At 32.6% G+C, this 22612-nt stretch overlaps 1 protein-coding gene across 2 annotated transcripts; it reads left to right on the forward strand.

Annotated features, from left to right (window-relative positions):
- The first annotated feature begins 1093 nt into the window (after positions 1 to 1093).
- Positions 1094 to 7184, forward strand: LOC122582565 (bromodomain-containing protein 4-like). 2 transcript variants are annotated; one of them, XM_043754972.1, is made up of 7 exons: positions 1094 to 1736; positions 3863 to 3912; positions 4012 to 4057; positions 4471 to 4548; positions 6472 to 6564; positions 6670 to 6749; positions 6846 to 7184. In XM_043754972.1, exons 1-7 carry the CDS (start codon positions 1266 to 1268, stop codon positions 6946 to 6948), a joined length of 921 nt encoding a protein of 306 aa, XP_043610907.1. In that variant the 5' UTR covers positions 1094 to 1265; the 3' UTR covers positions 6949 to 7184. The 2 variants fall into 2 exon arrangements, with proteins under 2 accessions (XP_043610907.1, XP_043610908.1); XM_043754973.1 differs by lacking the exon at positions 1094 to 1736 and adding an exon at positions 3300 to 3448.
- Positions 7185 to 22612: the final 15428 nt, after the last annotated feature.

The following is a 22612-nucleotide window of genomic DNA, read 5'->3' on the forward strand; positions in this document are numbered from 1 at the left end:
ACGCCAAAAATGGCTCACAAACTTCACATCTCTATCCGAAGTAATGCTCTTGGGAACGCCATGCAGCCGTACAATTTCACTAAAATAGAGACGAGCAACCTGACTTGCATCATATGTCTTCGCACATGGTAGAAAATGCGCCATTTTAGAGAATCGGTCGACAACGACCATAATGGAATCTTTCTTACGTTGTATGAGAGGGAGACCTAAGACAAAATCAAGGCTTGCATAGGTACAGGTAGTGGAGTATAAAGACCCGCATTCGTATGATGTGTTTTGGCAACGTGAAAGGCGACAACGTTCCAAATTTTTGGAAACATCCTTCACCATTTGTGACCAATAGAAACGGTCTCGTATAAGACCCACAGTTTTATTGCGGCCAAAATGTCCCCCTAACCCGCCTTGATGATGTTCAAGAATAATTGTATCTCGTAAAGAACAACGTGGCACACACAGTTTCTTGTTTTTAAACAAAAACCTATCATGTATAGTGAACTCATGATAAGGACGTTATGGACACCCTTTCCAAGCATTTGCAAAATCTGGATCATCATGATATAAATGTTGAAAACAGTTGAAACCATGTACTTTGAGTTGAACAGATGTTAATAGTGTATGACGACGGCTCAAGGCATCCGTAACTGTGTTGGAGGATCCTGCTTTATGACGAATAACAAACGAATAATCCTGAAGGAACTCTACCCATCCGCAATTTGCGTACTTTGGATTTATTCCATGAAAATTCTTGAGTAGGGATGTAAACCATTAAAATGGATAAACCACGGGGACGAATCGTGCAATTACAAAGCTGTTTGTGGGTGACAGATTATAAACCTGTCTTCACGTGCAGCTCACGTGCGTCGACTTAACGGCCAAAAAATAACGCCATTAGCCATAGGGACGTAATTTGCAAAAAATGTGACAAGGTTTGACGGATTTGTTTGGAAAAAATTAACAGGAATGTAAACCATGAAAATGGGTAAACCACCCGGACGAATCTGCAATTAATTCTTTTTAAAAAGTCAAAACCAAAAAGTAATTGAAATTCTTAATCTTTCAAAATTGAAACTATAAACACCAGACTCCGCAAAAAGCCATTAACAAACCCCTCTATTTTTCAAACCCAAGAAGCCGCTAAACACTCATCAAACCCTCCATTAATCATCTTCTCTAAAACCCTGAAAATCAAATCATCAAAATTTTAAATCTTTTTTCAAATCAAACTCCCCAAGATTTCAAATCTTGAAAAAATCCCAACTTCAACAATGTCATCATCTTCATCCCCTTCCCAACCTCCACAAACCACCGCTGCAACCACCACCACCACCGCCGGCGGCCCAACCACCACCGTCGATTACTTCAAATCAGCCACTAGACAAGTACCCATAAAACAACCTTTAAACCCATCAATTTATCAATCTTTGTATAGCCACCCAACTCAACCACCATTCCCACCACCACCACCACCGCCGCCACAACAACAACAAAACCGCCCACCCCCAAATTCAAGAATTCTTTATCCTGTTGCTTCTTCCGGTAGAGGGTTGGTACCGAATTCGGAAGGGTACCCGCCTCGCCCTGCTTCCGGTTACCCTCATTCGTATCCGGCTCAACGGCCTTATATTGGGGAATATTCGACTCATAGTTTGCATCATTTGGTTAACCCTCATTTGCAACAGACTTTTGGTTTGGTGCCTCCTATGGGTGCTGGTCTTTCGGTTTCCGCAGCCCCAAAGGTTTAAACTTTATTTTATTTTATTTGAACTTTTATAATTGATATGAATGTTTACAATCATTATTTTGACATTTTTAGTAAGTTGTAAATCTATAAGTGTACTAGGATTTATATATTTTAATTGTTATTTGAATAGTTGGATTAAATACTGTACTGAATTAGTATCGATAGGTGCATAGAACAATTAGTAGAGAAATTTGTGTAATGAGGTTGCGTGGCTGCGTTGTGAGTAAAAGTTGGTCCTTTTCGATTTTAGAGTTTTGTTTACAGATTCTTGCTTTGTATTGATGGAAAAGTGAGAGATTTGTGTTTGTGATTTAATGATATAGTAGTGAAATAGTTGGGTCGGTTTCAGATAAGAAATGGTAATTTTCAAGAGTTGAGCTTTAGGCTTTGTTTACGACTTTCGAGAGTGCTTATTGCCACTTGAATCGATGAATCATATTATTAGTTGTTTGTAGTCGAGATAACTAGGTGAGTGTACATTTCTTACAATTTCTTACCCCGTATGCTAAATCTGATTATTTTGCCATCATTCCAGTATTTTTGTGACTTAAGTCACAATAATCACTTTAGACACATATCCAGCCCCTCTTAAACCTTTACAACCTTAGTTCAAGTCTCTTATGGGTCGTGGAATGCATAACTTAAGCAAAAGTTAAAATATTGTTTCTCTCACAAAGATATCTACAGGCACTGTGAATTGGTACTACTTGGAATTTATTTCTTATAACTTTATTAATTATATCACATAAACTTATTACTTTGGAAAACCTTGATCATTCTTGATTTTGCGAGGATTTGGATGTTTCTTAATTTCCATGTCAATTATTTGTTTCTCTACATAACAAGGTGTACATGTTCTTATATAGGTATTAAGGTAGTATTATATTTGGAACTCATTTTTATGTCTTTGCAAATTCTATAGTTAGCAAAATATCTCTTATAGTGAATGATCTAACGATATTTAGAAAGTTGATGAATGCTTATCCACAATTAAGGATACAATATATTGATAGTCATTGCTCAATTAATTAGCAATTTCTGAAGGGACACATGTTCATGTATCTTCCCTAAATTAGCTTCATATTATTAATGTCCATATTAACTTAACAATTTTGATCATTGTTCTTCTGAAGGATTTCCTACATATATTATGGGCAATGCCTAGACTCATTGAAAGGTTGAATCTAGGTTTATTTCATAGTTTTCTTGAGGTTCTCTTTGAGAAAGGTTCACCATTGTATTCAAGAAGGAAGAATCAAATCACAGCTGTGAAAATGGGACAGTTTAAGTCTATCTTTGGAAACTGGCTGAATCCTCTCACTGGATGATTTTATGCAATCAATTTAATAAATAATTCTGCAGGAAATTAAGGAGTAGATACTACATTTAATTCTAGTATTTGAATTGTATTAATAGAAAGCTAGTATGTCATCATCAGTATTCCTGAACTCAGAATAAATTTGGTATCCTTGTTCTTGTAATTGGAGACTGTTCCCTTCTTGAATTGGGCCACTATCCTTTGTTTATATAAAATATAGCCTATTTTCATATTCATCGATTCTGTATTTATTAGTCTCTGCCATGGATAGTGCGCCACGCTTCATTGAGGGCACTGGAAGTGGCAGAGGAGTGGCCAAACGCCTGCTTTTTGATTTAAATGAAAGGCCAGAAGAGGACGAAACAGTAGATGCAAATATTCAATCAAAGGTAACACAACAAAATCAATTTAAAATGTAACCGTAGGTATACAAGTATATTCTTAATGATAGTTTTAGAACTATATAAATATGTTTATTTCATGAAGAAAAGCAAATAGTTACATTAACAGCAGGCTGCGCCGACCGTTGTTTTTATTTGTTGTTTGAATATATGGAAGTACTTGACCAAAGTTACTTTTTTCATTAGTGAGGGTATTATATTAATATCCCTGTTTTTAAAAGATTCAAAATTCAAGACTCTCAAATGCTTATGCAGTATAGATATAGATATAGATTATTGATATTTGATTCTGTTACATCTGTTTTATTTTGTAATCTAAAATCGTTACTCTTAGTTTATTTTGTTGGAGTATTCATATGATTTGTGATGCTTTCTATTACATAATGTTTTTATCACCTATAGGTTGCTGTTCAAGCATCAACTGCTGATGATAATAGGCCAAAAAATAAAAGGTAATTAATCATATCCACATGGCATAATTTGTTAAGTGTGCCTTCATAGTTCTATCTTCAAATGATATAATAATCTGTCATCTATTTATGGTGTTGCAGGGACAAGCATGGAGATGAAACTTTCGTCATGGTCAGAGATAGAAAGGTGGAATTACGATTTCTTCTTATATATTCTTATTTCTTAGTGCTATTATTTGTTCCCTCCTAAATAATTTGTTTGCTAGGAAATTTGTCTGTATGGATTGTCTATTGCTTTTGGCGTATGTGGAATGGAAAGCAAGTTTTCATAGTCGTCAAACAATTAATGATAGATTTGTAAATCGTAATACTCACTTGATTATATGCATAAAGATGAATTATATTTTTATAATAGTACATCATACAATATTTACTACATGAATTTCATCTTACATCTAGATAGGCTAACTTACAAATAGGACTTACTGGCATGCTAGCTTACTCGGCCTTTTAAAGATTATATATGCTTTAACTTTGTTATAAGATGACTCATATTTTTTCACTAATGTTGTTTGACTTGTTTCATATTGTTGTTTTTAGGTTCAAGTTTCTGAGGGCACCTCCCTTTATGCTCTATGCCGCTCATGGTTAAAGAATGGTTATACTTCGGAAAATCAGGTATGTGTCATGGCTAGCCTTTACAGCTCTGTTCTCACTTCTATTTGCATAAAGGAATATGTTTGATGTGCCTAAATAATAAGCCTAAAAATGTGCCTAACAAGGAGTAGACACATGACAAAATCAATGGTGAGGATTAAGAGAGAGAAAATGTGTAATACATGTGTCAACAAATGAACGGCGTAGGCATATTAGTAGGCATATATTTTAGGCATATGTATCATTACTCTTGCATAAGGAAAAATGCAATTTTTAAGGTGAAATCATAGACTGGCCATATGTTCTTTTCTTTTGTGACATCTTAGTATACACGAGAGTATAATTTAAACCCAAATACTCTTGGTTATCACTAGCAAGCCTTGACCACTTGAGCAAGGCCATTCCTGATTATGTCAATATTGAAGGTTATTTAAATATCTATTTTATAGTTAAACATTTTCATTAGGCTTATACTAAAAACAACTTTATGTTTATTAAAGATTTAGGAAATGATAATTTTGATCATTGATATATGCTATGAATCTTGATGGTGCATCTGTTACTCACACAAAATTAATCTTTTAATTTCAAGTACCCCCGGAAATACTTATTACAAGTATTACAGATTTACAGGGGTATCTTGTAGTCAAAATAGTTGGGCTTATTTGGAGGTTTGGATGATCATTTAAGGCCATAGGCGGTTGGTTTGTGCTCATAGGGAACTTGATGTGAAGTTAGTAGAGCCCTCTTTTGTATTTTTTGTTAGAGGTAGAAAGACTGCAAAACAGAGTAGGATGTTTAATTAGAGCCTTAGTGATTGAAATATTTCTAAATAAAGGAAGAGATTCTCATGCTTTGCTTTCAAAACATGACTTTTCTGAATTTTACAACTAACACTTCTACTTGATTGATTTATTTAATCATTTGTGATTACGGGTGCCTATATAAGTACGGTTAAGGGTAATACTGTAAATCTGTAATATCAGAGGGACTTTGACTTGGTTGTATCGAGGTGACCATACAATGAGTTTGTGAGATTTAGCTCTGCTTAGGACAAATGTTTGTATAACTGGTGCCCGTGTCTGAATATCTGCCTTTCAGTAAGTTTATTTAGCATGAGAGACTGCTGACTGAAACGGGTGCCTAAGTACTGTTAAGGGTAATACTGTAAGATCAAAGGGCCTTTGGCTTAGCTGTATTGAGGTGACCTAACAAGGAGGTTGTGAGATTTAGCCCTGCTTAAGACAAATGTTTGTATAAGTGGTGCTCTTGTGTGAATATGTGCCTTTCAGTAAGACTTTAGTTTAGTTAGCATGAGAGACGGCTGACTGAAAGGGTCCAAAACTTTTATAAACATTCTTGTTTAAGCTTTTTTAAGATGTAATCTGGTTTGGATTTATCATTGAGAAGCACCTAATCTTAAATATATCTTCCTTTGAGGTATCTCTTTATTCTGGGCCTATTTGAGGTCAAAAACATGTATATTTGAGTGTGCATGAACTAAGTGCATAAGCTTTCTTGAGCTTGACTTTTCGATGAAGGTCATATGCTTCACTTGGGTAGTAAGGAGGCTATATTGTGATGGTGACAGTGATAAAATGCAACTTGACAGCTCTCCCAAATCTGATAATGGCAACTGTCGGCTATTGTAGTGACTGTTGAGATAGTAATTTTGTTATAACTCTCAAGAAGATGGTATTTTCTGCTATAGAAAGCCAATTATCATGGTTGTAAATTTTCAGTAATTCTCACGAACATTTTCTCTTGGTTGATATTTTTTTTTTGTACAAAATTGCCATTGATTATGCTGATGACTTTGCTGCTTGTTTTTTCCGCTATCAATGATTTCTACTTATTCACACCTATGAAATACGAAACAGGATTTTCTTGGTGACACGTGTTTGATATATAGAACTGAAAGTTAATTTGATGCTTTGCTGACAGCCACAATATGCGGACTCCATGAAGTCTCTTCCAAAGCCATTGCCTGCATCCATGGTAGAAGCAAAAAAGGAAGACGATACTGAAATAGAGGAGGTATTAATATGTGCATCTTACTTATCTATATACATCTATGTATGCATATGCCATGTTTTACCGTACATCACTCTAATCTAATGGCTTTGCCTTATATGGTGTCAGAAAATCGAAGATGTCGAACATTTATCTGCTGAGGAGCTGTTGCAGCAGCATGTTAAGAATGCAAAGAAGGTTCGAACAAGGTATGCTTTTGCAATTCTGCTGTAAATTAAATGTCAGAAAGAGCAACTCATTTGACTCTCGAAGTATTAATATTTTTGTTATTCAATTTTTTGCAGGTTAAGAAATCAAAGGCTACAAAGAATTGAAAGGTACAAAGACCGTCTCGCCCTTCTCTTGCCCCCAGTTGTTGACCAACCTAAAATCGATCCTACTTCCTGAAGTGGAGTAGTTACCACATTTCTGTGGCTTTATATGAGAATTAGCTTTTACAATGCTTGCTAGATGTTTACTTTGATATATCACACCATCCTGGGTTTTTGTGTATTTTTTTGTTGTCTTTAGTTTTGTAGCCTATGGTTCCATTAAAAGGAAAATGCTCAAAAAATGGCTGTACATGCTATGGTTCAATAGTGGATGGTTCTAATTGCTATTTCTAAGATATATATTGTAGAAAATAGTTGGCTCTTTTAACCATTGCTAACATATAGTTTCTGCTTGTTTTATTAATACATATTTTGGCTAACACCTTAAATCCTGCCATAGAGTGACATACTACAATTTTTACAACCTAATAAATTTGTTAGCGGTCACTGCACATTAGACTGGTTTTCAGAAAATCCTGCATGATCATCTCGTATTGTTAAGTTTAACAGTGAAATAACAAATTTTGAAGACTAGTACTTCCGTTCAAAATTTATAGTTTACCCTTTCATTTTAGAATGTCTCAAACTTAACCAATCATTAATCATTTTAATAGTAAATTTCAAATATTATTAGTAACTAATTGTACGTTTTATAAAGAGCTTAATTCTTTTCTGGGATGTTATAGATGTTATATCAACTTATGATGATATGTGTATTTTACCAGCTATGCTTTTTACAAACACTACGTTTTATATTATATTAAAGATAGTAACTTGAAAAACAAGATTTGTAATCATGATAATATCTCCTAGCCATCCTCGTTTAATATTCTCAAATATATGTGGCCATAAAGTCGTTTTTGTCTTTTATTTACTTTTTACAAATTAAAGTGACAATAATGAGGTTTGAAATGTTGGTAAAAGAAATCATTGTCTAATTTCTATGCACAAAGTTTCAACTTTGAAAACATTGCATTCCATTTACCGAATCATTACCAAATGCATGAAGATATGACTTTTCCTCTTTTGGGATCTTTTTGATTCATAAAAACTTTGTCAAATATGTAGTTAGTCATACATGTATTAGCCTTTCAAGAGAAAAAAAAACAAAGTCATACATACATAATTACTGTAGCTTACTTTTAATAGGTCCTTGAACTTTATGACTACTTATAATTATAATTATGATTTTATAAAATCCCCAGTAAAATATCATTGGGTTTTAACAAACCAATACCATCGACTTGTATATCATGAAATTAAGTCATATAACTTGTTAGAATAGGACATAAATAATATTCTAATAAATAAAGTCGACTTTTACTACAATTAGTTAACTTATCCTATCCTTAGTGTTACCAATCGAAAGATGATATTTGCTCGCTCCTTACCTACTTAATTATTATCTTTCTAAACCAAAATGCTATGATATGTTTAAGGCATCTATAAATTTTATAATTTATCATGTCATATGTTTTTTTTTTCTTTTTTCATAAGAGGAAAATAAAAGTATCTTTCATTTAAATGTATGTCTTTTCCATTAATGTCAAATAAGGGATGCCAATGGTCCAAAATTAGTGACATTAGTTTTTGGTATCTTAATTTGGGAAAAAGGTTATTCAAAGAGTACTTTACATTATAACTTCGTGATTGAGCACCAGCTTTACATGTTAAAGATCTTGTATTCGAAACATTGGAAAGATATTTCAAAGAATTTCACAAATAAAGGTTCTTCAAAGAGTCATCGAGGATTTCAATAAGAATATATTTGTGTTTGGTAGGCGGCAGTACATACATGTTATGGGTAGCTCGGGCTATGAGCCCGTTAAATTCACGTAGTGTAATTTTTTTTGAGAAATAACGTATTTTTTTATTAGTGTTGCATGTCAAATAAATATGAGATACCAGTCAATGTAACTAGTTCTAAACTGTTGAAAGATTTTTATAGCAATAAAACTTTTAAAAATGTATTTGTGCAACTAAATGAGGTAATGAAATCTATCAAAAGTGTCAAAACTTTCAAAAACCTCTAAAAATAGCCAAAAGTCGTAACAATTTAATCGTTATTGTTACTTTACACCAATACAAGGTTAGTGATAAAATTTTTGTGCTACTCTTCCCTTTAGATATTGGTTCGCTATATTGTGGCCTTCGAAGTTGACGCTTAGAGTTGTGGACTGAATTTTCATTTATTATGTTCAAACAAAACTACTATCTTATAAATATTTATGTCTAAAAAGTTTCTACTATTATGCTCTAATTTATTTATTTTTTAAAAATATGTTATCCAACATATCTTTGGTGAATGTCATGACCCATACACTACCATTTTTTAACGGTATATATTACCAAATATATTTTAAGACGTTGTATTGTATAATAGTTTGAAGTATATATATATATATATGTTGTTTAGTAGTATATGAATCACCTTCACCAAATAACAAGAATATGATTTGAGATAAAATTTCAATAAAGTAGAAGTCTAGAGTCATTGTATTTGTTTTGGTCTTTGTTCGCCACGCTTACATCTTGTAAGTTTGGGGTCACTATCTTTCTATATCCATAGGTTCTGAATGATTTGTATAGTTTGAACTTGGCATATATGTTTTGGTATCATCATCATTATCATAAAGGTAATAAATAAAAGTCTACATCATTTAAAAGAATAAAAGAGTGGTGCAAAGCATTTGATTCAATCCAAAAGACTCCATAAGAACTTTATTATTATTATTAAGTAATAAAAAGGCGGTGGCTAAAAGACATTATCCATGTCATTAAAGGGTACATAGACTTTGTATGTTAGGCATATTTAAAGTTTTATATTTGACTTTAGCTAGTATTAAAATTTTATATTTGACTTTAATTAGTGTTTAATTATGCAAATGATTCGGATAAGAAGCTCATTCACGACAAAGTGTTACAAGATGACTTAAACATCCTCCAATCATTTGATATTCCTCATTTTAAAATTTATATAATCTTTAGGACTTTGATGTCTTGACATTTTGAACCAAATCTATAATACTCACATTTTGTAAATGCTAAAACTAGATACAAAAGAATTATGGGATTTTTTAAACCAAACTTATCAAGGATACATCAGATACTAACTTAATTACTACACATGAAAGTTTTTTTAACCCTTAAAGTAATCATGTTTAAATAATGATCAACTGTTATACATAATGATTGCTTTACACTATGACTGAATAAGATCCTCTAAAGTTAATTAATAATAGTCAAAATTTAAACATCAAATTTTAATCTAGCTTGACCATTAGATTTAATTCAATGGTTAAAGTTAATCAAACTAAAATTGGATCAACATTTGAGGATTATAATACTTTACATGGTGATTATTTTTTAGAGTTTTCGGGTTAAAATCCAAACATTGATATTTAGGTAGTAATTGTTAGAATATGAACACATATATAACCATATAATCACGAGTAAGCGCAACGGAAGAAATGGAAACATACATGCAATCAAATTAATTAACAAAGACTATAATTGAGTCGTGTACCTTATGCAAGCTCCAATAAAAATAATAATAATAAGATTATTATTAATGCTTAGGGTTTAAAGCAAAACCCATCTACGATCGCATACTAGACACCCCGAATAACGTATGCTAGTACTAGATCACAAACCATACAAACCTTTTGCTTGAACCTTAAATTTTAAAGTCGAAACCCCTCTTAGAAGAAGGAATTTCAGCCACTTCAAAGCAAGGAAGAAAAAGGAGAGAATTTGCTTATGTGAAAAAAGTATGTGTAACAACCACCAAAACCTAGAATTAAGCCTTTTATTTATAGGGAATAATTACGTTAAACAATCTTGGAAAACAAGTTAGACAAAGGATTACAAGGCCTTTGTCATGGCCGGCCCCTTTAGTTTTAGGGCCCAAATCGATTTTCCAATTTTCACATTTTAATCCTCCTTTTTAACTAATTAAATATAATTAACCCTTTAATTATGTTTAATTAATTATTTCGTGATTAAACTAATTAATATATTACTTTAATATATCAATTAATATTATCGAGTTACCGTCTCATTTCGTGTGACCCCGTAGGCTTAAATTATTCTCGGACATGCGATTTATAATAAAATGATCACACTCCAACAGCTCCCACTTGAGCATGTTATTATAAAGGCAATAACATTGGTTGGCGTCTAGCAACACTCCAATGCTCCCGGAAATATTTAAGAATAGATTCTTAAATTGCCAAATCAAAATGATTTAGTCTTTAATATCCCTTTGTTCAGATACCCTTGTTAATTACGAATATGGATCAATGTCATTTCATAATTTAACGATTATGTTTCTCATTTCTACAATTAATTAAGACGACCAAATTAAGCAAGACAACTTCTTGAGTTCATTTGGGTGTGGCCACACAAACATCTTCAATTAATTAATGAGGGCGCCAAATGGTATCGTACTTCAGTTGCAAATTGAAGAAACAAATCCTGTATTAACTACAAGTGTCTGGCCATGTCGTTTCTTAACATTTCTGAAAATAGCCCTTTATTACTGCCTTGTTCAGGACAGTTAGGAACTATATCAAGAAATGCAATCCACACATGCATAACTCACTTGTATCTCAAGTCAAAGGATAAATAAAGTAACCATTTCACGAATTTCATTTAATGACCCCGATCCATAAAATGATAATTCGTTCTGTGGGGTAAGTTCAATATTCACCTTTTGAATATCATGTGAGTTTGGTACGATCCACCATCATTCCCTTAAATATTTTTACAAATCTCTCACAATTGTCTTACTTTAATTATATTCCCATATAATTAATCGACAATAGACGTTTAGAATATTCAACTAATATTCATGGTTTTAAACATGCAAATATAGGACACAATTATTATATAAATGAAACCACTTATACCGCGTATAAAAATTCATTTATTTAAAATAACAATTGTTTAACATCCCATTATCCAAATACCAATCACAGATTTACATGATATAACTTAGCAATAACCTATGCCCACAACATACTTATTGACCTTTCTTTTTAACAATGCCTTTGTAAAAGGATCCGCTAAGTTATAATCTGTGTGAACTTTGAGTAATTTGATTTCACGCAATTCGCTTTGCTCACGAGCGTAGTGATATCTTCTCAGGTAATGTCTGGCACCTTTCTGAACCCCAGGTTCATTGGCAATGATAATTGCTCCTGAATTATCACAGTATAGTTCCATAGGTGTGCTATTTGAGGATTATCATATAAATCCAAAAATAAACTTTCTAATCCAGACAACCTTCATGTCGTCTTCTCTGAGATGACAATATACTCAGACTGTCACATCAACTAGCAAGTATGGTTTGCTATTAGCTCATAGCTTTCCACCGTGTCTTCATTTAAAATGAAGACGTATCCCAACTGATATTCTTGATTCATCTTCATCAGTCATGAAATCCAACATCACAAATTCTATTACCATTTGAATTTTGATCAAGATTTCAACCATACATCAAAAATAATTTTTTAGTAGCCCGCATGTACTTAAGAATACTTTTTCACAGCAGTCCAATGATCCTCTCCGGGATTTTGCTGATATCGGCTTACTATATTTTGCGCGAACGCAACATCAGGTCTAGTGCATCTAACCGCATACATGATAGATCCCACCGCCGAAGCATAAGGAACTCTTTGCACAGTCTCCACCTTTTCAGGTGTAGAAGCACCGTTCTTGCTAGATAAATTAAGTCTTTCTTGCATAGGCAAATTCCCGCGCTTAGAATTTTCCATCTTGAATCTCTTCAAGATCTTATCCATATGCACACTTTGACTTAATCCAATCAACCGTTTACTTCTATCTCTATAGATTTTGATTCCAAGTATGAATGCTGTTTCACCCAAGTCTTTCATAGCGAAACACTTTCCAAGATAAGATTTAACGTCTTTCAATATTGGAATGTGATTTCCTATTATCAATATGTCATCGACATACAAGATAAGGAAAGTAACATTACTCCCACTAGTTTTGCGATATACACATGGCTCATCAGGATTCTGAACAAAATCAAACTTTTTGATTTCTTCATCAAACCTTTTATTCCAACTCCTTGATGCTTGCTTTAGTCCATAAATGGACCTTTGAAGTTTGCATACTTTGTTGGGATATTTAGGATCGACAAAACCTTCTGGTTGTACCATATAGACTTCCTCGTCTAGAAAACCATTTAAGAAAGCGGTTTTGACATCCATTTGCCATATCTCAAAGTCATAGTACGCTGTTATGGCTAAGATGATCCTAATAGCTCTAATGTCCGCAACGGGAGAAAAGGTTTCCTCATAATCAACTCCAAAGAGTTGAGTATAACCTTTCGCCACAAGACGAGCTTTATAGGTGTGTACATTTCCATCCATGTCAGTCTTCTTCTTGAAGATCCATTTACACCCAACGGTTCTACCATTTGGTGGAAGATCAACCAAGCTCCAGACTTGATTATCTTTCATGGAATTCATTTTCACATTCGCAGCTTCAAGCCATTTGTCAGATTCCGGATCTGATAATGCAACATTGAATTTAGGAGGTTCATTCAAATCTCTTACTACGTGTTCTTCAGACTCAATCTTAAGATTTAATCTATCACGAGCACGTATTGTCCTTGAGGACCTACGAAGTGGAATCGCTTCATCTTCAACTTGAAGTTCATCTTGAGATTCATCTCTTTGAACATTCCCCCCCCCCCCCAAGTTGAAGATTGCTAGTATCTTTAGAAGTTGACACATCTTCTTGATGCTCATCAAGTTCAACAATCCTCCCACTGTCTTCTTAAGATATGAGTTACCTTTCAAGGAACTCAACAAATCAAAAAAATAAAACTTTGACAATGTTTCTGGTAGGAAAGTAGAAGTAGTAACCCATCGTTTCCTTTGGGTTTCCTACAAAGATGCACTTGACAGATCTGGATTCAAGTTTGTCAGGTGTGTCTCGTTTCACAAGTGCCTCACATCCCCAGACCTTTAAGTAAGACAACTTAGGAAAACACAAGGCATGCATTTGTCAAATGATTCATCATTTGATTTAACGATTTCTTGTCAAATGATTCATCATTTGATTTTAAGATCCCTTCAATTTGAAGTATGCATTTCTTGCTAACGACAACACATTTATCAAATGATGAATCATTTGATTTCAAGATCCCTTCATTATGAAGATTTCCAATGTGTTTCTTGCTAACGACAATCCCAAAAAACACGCAATTTATCAAATGATTCATCATTTGATTGCAAGATCTCTTCATAATGAAGATTTCCAATGCGTTCCTTGCTAATGATAATGTCAAATCCATGCATTTATCAAATGATTCATCATTTGATTGTAAGACACCGTCCCTTTGAAGTCTTTAAATGCCTATCTTGACAAAATTAAACAAGATGACTATGTCAAAGATAATTAGAGTCCAAGTTAAACTTGACTCTTTGCTATTGAATTATTATTTGTATAACAACGCATATAATTCAATTTTGAAGATACTTCAAGCACTTGCTGAACCAGCTTGCTTCTTCTTCACATTCAACTCAGCTAGATACTTTAGCCGTATGCTCCTTTTGCCAAAAGGGTGTTTTAAGGTTTTGAGCCAAACACAACTTGTTTTCTCTTACCAAAAATCTTGCCCTTAGCTTATGGTTGTTATGCTTTACGAACCTTTCCCCCCTTGATCATAAGAACTCGGGATGTAGCAAATTTCCTTGGAAGCTCTTTCTCATACTCAATTAACATGACATGAAGTTTAGCTGTGGTTTTACTAATGCTATGCATATTACAATTGCGCACGAACTCCTAAAAAATCCGCTTTCTAGGTTCATGCCAATAGTAATATGCAGATGATAAGCATAGTTTAACCTTTCCAATTGCCGATGAGTACCTCTTCAACTAGAGTACTTGAGGACTAACCGATGTTCCATGCTCGTGTCGCAAGTCATGAAGTTGATCAACTAGGTCGAACAACTCCACTCCGGCTTGCTTTTAGTACAAAGACTTGAGTTCAGTGAGCATATCACATGGAAATGAATGCTCAAATTGCTTTTGAAGGTCGGCATTCATGCTTTCCAACATTAAACAAGCAACCTCATTGTGTCTATCATACCGAGCATTGTATGCAGCCAACTTTCAAGTTGAAGCATTCGCTCCCGGAACAACGGTGTCTGCTCATCAATGACTTGAACCCAGTAATTGAAGTTTGGCTCCAGAAAGTCTTTTCCTTTCTAGCATCGACCTGAAAGCCGATTGGTGTATGTTTTGAGAAGAATTTGTTGTTGCCATCTTCAAAACAGACAAAAGTTCAATTATCGGTATTTTCGATAATTAATCCTTAAGAAATGTAATTTACCCTTGTTAAATTCATCTAACAAATTACTTTCACTAAGGCTAGGATCCAACTTGACATACAATCATTTCATCAGTTGATCTGCTAGAAATGACGGTATTCAAAAGGTAATCGAGAATCGATAATTGCATTCATGCAACTCCTAGAATTATGGGACTTACAACAACACTGTAAAGGGGTATTAAGTGTTTTGTAAACATGTTTTGTCCCATCTTATACCATGGGTTAAGGTCTCACCTCTTAACTCGTTTTAAGTCGCCCAATTAAGAACATGTAGATAGTCCACCGCTGTCTCACAACGAGTGGTAATCCACCTTGAAGAGATACAATTCACCTACGTCTCACGTAGAGCAAAAAGCACTGGCAAGTGTTCTTAGCAAAATGGGTGGCATTGACTTAACTTTAAATGGGTAATGCATTTGATGTGAATCAAAAGTTTATGTTTGAAGACTCATGCATAATCTTCGAAACATAATATTTAATAAAATCATTTGTATAGTCTTACAACACAAGAGAGCTCGGTAGCTCCATTTGAACGCACAAAGAAGCGCAAGGGCAAAGGTTTGCGATGGACGCAATTAAAAACCCGCCCTTTCAGAAGGCTAGCGCACTACGACTTATACATCTCTTAGAGTTTGTTTAAATGGGTGAGCCGGTGTATCTCAAGGTTGCAAGACTCCAATTTTATTAATGAAATCTCTATTTCGATAGTTCTTAGTCAAGTTTATTTCAAAAACCAATTTTTGCATCACCTTTATACAACTTATAAACAATACAAAAATTAATAAACTTACTAATTTTCGAACTACTTAATCAAGTAACAAATTAAGGTAGGCCACCTAAACATGGTCACTATGGTTCATGCATATGTTTAAACCCGGCTCCCCCTTCCAAAAAAGAGGACCACATGCATCAAGTTACCTTGATTGCGTAAGCCTTTAAACAAAATAACTAACAATTTAGCACATAAACACATAGAACATGCTGACTGAAAATTTCCAGTAGCTTCACGACCAGTTTAAGCCTGTTTCTGGTCCGATTCAGCTTTCGACCAGAACTACAAAGTTGTAGCCCTATGAGTCGAAAATCTACAGTCCGAATTTGGGCTTCTAACTCATTACCGATTAAAAGATATGAATTGTTTAGTAAACTGTCGCACATCAGGAAATTTACACGAAAAATTCACATTGTCACATAATTATCTAATAATCAACCCTAATTATTGGATCATCATGCTTTGCAAAAATATATCTCTATATATCCAGTAAAATCACAATAAATTTTGCATGAATTTCTTGTGATTAAACTATTATTTAACAACTTTAAATAATCAAGATACACATAATTATGCAATTCATCACATAAATCATGTCAATTCACAATTCAAAACTTGCTTGAGGGTTTCAATCTCTATTGAATGAGGTTGAAAATTTAATTAAACAAAAACCCTAATTTTTATTTAATCAAGATCCGATTTAACTAATTAAAAATAAGAAAAACAACCTTTTAATTATTTAATAATTAATTGAAATCAACCAACCCTTAAACCCCCCTTCAAGTTTTGATCTTTGTAATTAATAGATCACATATGTGGCTCGTGATACCACTGTTAAAATATAAACACATAAATAACCATATAATCACAAGTAAGCGCAACGGAAGAAATGGAAACATATATGCAATCAAATTAATTAACAAAGACTAGAATTGAGTCGTGTACCTTATGCAAGTTCCAATAAAAATAATAATAATAATAATAAGATTATTATTAATGCTTAGGGTTTAAAGCAAAACCCCTCTACGATCGCACACTAGACACCCCGAATAACGTATGCTAGTACTCGATCACAAACCAAACAAACCTTTTGCTTGAACCTTAAACTTTAAAGTCGAAACCCCTCTTAGAAAAAGGAATTTCGGCCACTTCAAAGGAAGGAAGAAAAAGGAGAGAATTTGCTTATGTGAAAAAATATGTGTAACAACCACCAAAACCTAAAATTAAGCCCTCTATTTATAGGGAATAATTAGGTTAAACAATCTTAGAAAACAAGTTAGATGGTCGGCCCCTTTAGTTTTAGGGCCCAAATTCATTTTCCAATTTTCACATTTTAATCCTCTTTTTTAACTAATTAATTATAATTAACCCTTTAATTATGTTTAATTAGTTATATCGTGATCAAACTAATTAATATATTACTTTAATATATCAATTAATATTATCGAGTTACCGTGTCATTTCGTGTGACCCCGTAGGCTTAAATTATTCCCGGACATGCGATTTATAATGAAATGATCACACTCCAACTGTAATTTGAGAAAAATTAACTATCAATAACGACTAACATTTGTTGTCAAAAATAATGATAACTTTTAACATTAGAGTTAACCAAATCCAAATTTATATGGTTTGAAACAATAAAATTATATGCATGCATTAATCATGTACTAAGTTCTCATGAAAAAATTTAGCATGTTATTATCTTTCCTTTTATCTTTATATGTGATTCTTCTTGGTTACTTTTATTGAGAGAATCATAAATTTCTTCACATAGTTTGAGACAATAATATAACTATACATTTTCTATGAAAGCAAAAGAATCGCTACGACATACTTGTACAGAGTTGTGAAGGAACACATATAAATATATAATTTAAGAAAAGGGATTACGCAACTATGGTGTCACGTAAAAACTAAAATTAATAAAAATTATCTTTCTAATCATATATGGTTGTCTCCTTAGAAGGGGAAAGAGCAGATTATGTGATGATTATTATAACAAATGTAATGTGATGTTATAATCAATGATCATTATTATATGTAGCCAATGATCCTCAATCCAAGTGATTGATATGTACCTCTAGTTATTTTTATAATCAAGATGTTATAAGTTCAAGCCCAAATAATGGAACATAACATTGAGGTTTTAATATCGGGTCATTGAGAGTATTATTATTATTATTATTATTATTTTTTATCAATAACACGTTTCCTTTTGGTGTGGAGATAACCGGATGAACTAACAGAAAGTAATCCAAAAATTATAGTAAAATGTAGTATTAATTAGTTTAATCAATTATTGCTTTCATTTAAAATAAGGAATGTATTAATTAAATATGGTCACCAGTCACCACAAAGTTGCACAAAATTATTGGAGCACATTTTCAATAATCATTATTCGAGCATACTTAAAATAAATTAATCACACTTAACATAACATAAAATTTTTTGATTTCTCTTCTATTCTACTTTTTAACAGAGAAGAATATGTCATTATATGATGTATATATAAACAGTCACTAACAAAATACTAGTGAACAAATTTACAAAAATCTAGAGTTACAACCATTTCAAAATATATCTTCTACTCCGACAATTTAACTTCAAAGATTATAAAAAATTATAAAAAAAAAAAACTCATGCCAATTACAATTACATCAATACATAAAAAATACTCCATCAACAAAGATTGTGCCAATAGTTTAAACTTGTGGTGTTTATGGTACAATCTCATATAGGTATTGGGCTCCTAAAAATTGCATTTTGGAGGCACACGAGGAGAGACATCACATCCTCGGGATACTTGGTACCATCGGGTTGTACACATATCAAATGGCTAAATTGTCTTAGGCAGTTTAGAAGACAGTATACGAGAGTTGACTATGGTGTTCCTATTACTTGAAATCACCGAGTCACAAGATTTGTGGATTTAGCATTCCAATTTTGGTCCACCGGGTTCAAATAATGATATGAATGTGTTAAGTCAGTCGAATTTGTATATCCCAAGCTGCAATAGAACTACGTCAAACAACTCACTTTACATGAATGGATGCATTTTTCAACAAACACAACTACTATTTTATGATGATATCTATATTAAGTGGTCCACATTTGTTAAAGCATACTTGCATCCTATTGACCCAAAAGAATAAAAGTTTAAGAAGCTACAAGAGAGGGTAAAAAGGATGTCGAACGATCTTTTGGTTTTCTCAAAGAAAAATGGAAAATGTTGAAGTAAAGGAAAAATAGAAAAATGTTCAAGTACCCTCTCTGCCCTATGACGGTCGAAAAGATTGGCATGTTTGTTTATGCGGCTATTATTTTGCATAATATGGTTATACAAGGCGACAGGAGGACAATATCACGAGTTCAGATAATGGATGCGCCGGTTCGACAATCATGGGACCACGAAATGCTAGTGGAGCTACTAGACAAGGATTTCCGGCCATCACTACCTTCGAGATGATCTCACGGAGTACGTAGCGGAGCAAGACTTACCAAATTTAGATGATTAAGTATTATGTAATGTGTTATTATTTTTAGGACTATGTATTTCATTTTTAATATAATGAAATGTTAAGGTTTAGTTTAATTAATATAGTTTGTGATTTTATGTATTAAATATATATATATATATATATATAGGGTAACACTCCGGTGAGAACAGTCTTAAAATAAGAACGGTGAGAACACCTTAAAAACATCATTTTGATGCATTAAAAGTCCATAAAACTAACATAGTGCATAACTAATTATCTTTATTTAAGTGTTTAACAACACATTCATCCGTCAAAATCGAAATAATCATGTTTTTTGTTTTGTGCATCCATCTTGGATGCATAATCATCAAAATGATGCATCCAACAAAAAATGTGATTTTTTCGATTTTGATGAATCAATGTGTTGTTAAACACTTAAATGATGATAATTAGTTATGCACTATGTCAGTTTTATAGACTTTTAATGCATCAAAATGATGATTTTAAGGTGTTCTCACCGTTCTTATTTTAAAACTGTTCTTATTTGATTGTCTCTCTATATATATATACAAAATTTTGACCATTAGATCATACTTCAATTAATGCATGATTATTCACAAAGCAATTGATACACGATGATTTTTTTGATGAACGGTGATATTCAATGAAAACAAACATATTGTTTATTTGTTTTACTTTAATGCGTATTTTATTTACATAAAACCTAATTATATATAGGTGATGAGGATGTTAGGAAAGTTCATCAAATTTGGTGGACCATTTCCTCACTTTAGTAAACTTTGGGAAGGATTTGAGGAATTTTAAGTTGTAAGATTGTCATTAGTTGTTAGGCCTATGCCAATAGGCTCTTCTTCGTGAGCTCTTCCTGGCTCTTCCTTCTTTCTCGTCGATGGGACACTATTGGCAGTTGGTTCTTCGAGCTCTTCATCATTGTGGACCATCAACCGGAGGAAGAGTGTGGACAAGAGTGATGGGGTCTCTGCGTTTCTTTTTTCGTTATCATTTTTTTTCCATATATATGTGTATAGTTTTGAGAAAGAGAGGAGGAAGATGTCATATTGAGAGGGATTGAGTGTTCTTGATTGGGTCTTGGAGAGAAAAAAATTACATGAGAAAGAGTTGAAGAAAATTAAAAGACTTCCTATTGGAAGAGACTTATAAAAATTAGTAATTTTTACTAGTTGTTGACCATTCTCCTCCCAATAGTTTAGTCTCGTGAGAGGTCACGTGAGAAAGGAAGGTTTATGAACCAGCAATAATGAAGTCTTGTACTTTACTCGTGTGCCCTCATAATTGGTGGTCCTCGTAGGGTACCGTCTTTACGAGACAAAATTTTATAAATATGACATTCTTGTCCCTATTCGTGTCCTTATTGAAATTTATATTGAATTGAAATAGAAAATTGAAATCATTAAACAAATACAATGGTCGCCCCCTTGCCCGTCTTTTCTTAAAGCAAACACAAGCATGCCTTAAAACAATAAAACATGCTTCACTTGACTTATATAATGATTTACTTTCACACTATAAAAATAATATAGGACATTTCTCAAATATATTAAGGGGACATATGGAGCTTCTCATCGACATAACTCTACAAGATACAGTAGTGATAAATTCATAACCATGTTGTTTAACAATTAATCACAAACATACATTCTTTATATGATTATATACTTAACGGTATAATATGTATATTTGTTTTGGATGATAAAAAGATGTTAGATTTATCACTACCTAACTCTATTGTTCTATAGTGATTAAGTAAGTTTGAATCAATAATTATAAGGACATGTAGTTCAGCTTTTTAATGGCCACATTTATTAGACAGTATTCCATGTCTAAACTTAAAAGTCTTATTTTGACCTTTGAAATTTTTCTTTTGCAATTTAAACCGTAAATTGTTTCGTATATGTTATACAATAGTTGATGTAAAATATATTGATAGATTTAGCTTTAGATGTATTTTTCATTTATATAGTTTTCATTAGGTATTATATAATAAAAACAAAAATACTTTTCGGTGAAAGTTAGACAAAAAAATCTCAGTAAGTCAAATTTGGACACTAAAATTGAGACGGAAGAAATATATATATATAACGACTTAAGGTGGAACTAAAAATTTATTGTAGAGGAGTTGGTTGTTTGATTAAAGTCATGTAAACTTAAGTTTTTGAAAGAAAATTCTTATTAAAGATTATGTTGGGTAGTTAGATAGGGTTGAAGACTCCCTAACCGCTAATTAGTTTCAAAAAAAAATAATAATAAGGGAAATGATTAATCATTTCAACAAACTAGCCTAAAAATAATCTTAATCACAAAATCATGTCATATAGAAAGATGAAAGGAGAAGACGAACAAATATAATACATGAATTACACATGTCAAGTTTAATGAGGTTAAAAGAGATTTTTAGGTTATGAAGATTAATCATTTCTCTTAGAATACCTATTTTTTCCTTATAAATGTGGTTATAAACTTATAATATATTGAAAGTTATCATCTAACATTTTTTTTTCTTTTCTTTTCCTCTAAACAATTTTTTATCTTTAAAATATAAACTATTATCTATTTTTAAAAATAACATTCAATGTTATCTTATTGTTATCTTAATTTTTAAAATGGACGTGAATCGCCTCAATTAAAAAAATTCTTTGAGAAAATAAAAATAACAAAGGAATCCTTAAATCATTCCATCTAAACACACTAAACTTATATTTTCATTAATTCACATAATTCAAGTTTAATTCTCATAGTAAATCCATCAAACACTAAGTTTAAAGAACACTAGCATTGTACTCGCGCAATGTGGCGGCGGTTTGGTCATGACGACGACTGATGGTGGTGACGGCGGTCGTGATGGTGACGAACTATTGTTGCTGGTGGGTGTAAGTAATTGATGTAAAGATATAATGGAGATATTTTAAAATATAAAAGATTGATGATGTAAATTAATTAATCAAAGATAAAATGGTAATTTTACATCTAACACTTTCATGAGAGAGAAAGTGATAATTATTAATATATGATAGTATAGATATATGTTTAAGCTTTCTTTAATCCTTTATCTCCAAACAATATTCTACCTAAACAAGAA

This window comes from Erigeron canadensis, chromosome 9 (assembly GCF_010389155.1).
Source record: "Erigeron canadensis isolate Cc75 chromosome 9, C_canadensis_v1, whole genome shotgun sequence".
Taxonomy (NCBI): Eukaryota; Viridiplantae; Streptophyta; class Magnoliopsida; order Asterales; family Asteraceae; genus Erigeron; species Erigeron canadensis.

Bases quoted from the DNA above. Each gene is read 5' to 3' on its own strand.
- LOC122582565 (XM_043754972.1), top strand. From the start codon at position 1,266: ATGTCATCATCTTCATCCCCTTCCCAACCTCCACAAACCACCGCTGCA. The intron at 1,737-3,862 runs GTTTAAACTTTA...TATCACCTATAG, and splicing joins CGGTTTCCGCAGCCCCAAAG to GTTGCTGTTCAAGCATCAAC. The intron at 6,750-6,845 runs GTATGCTTTTGC...AATTTTTTGCAG, and splicing joins GCAAAGAAGGTTCGAACAAG to GTTAAGAAATCAAAGGCTAC.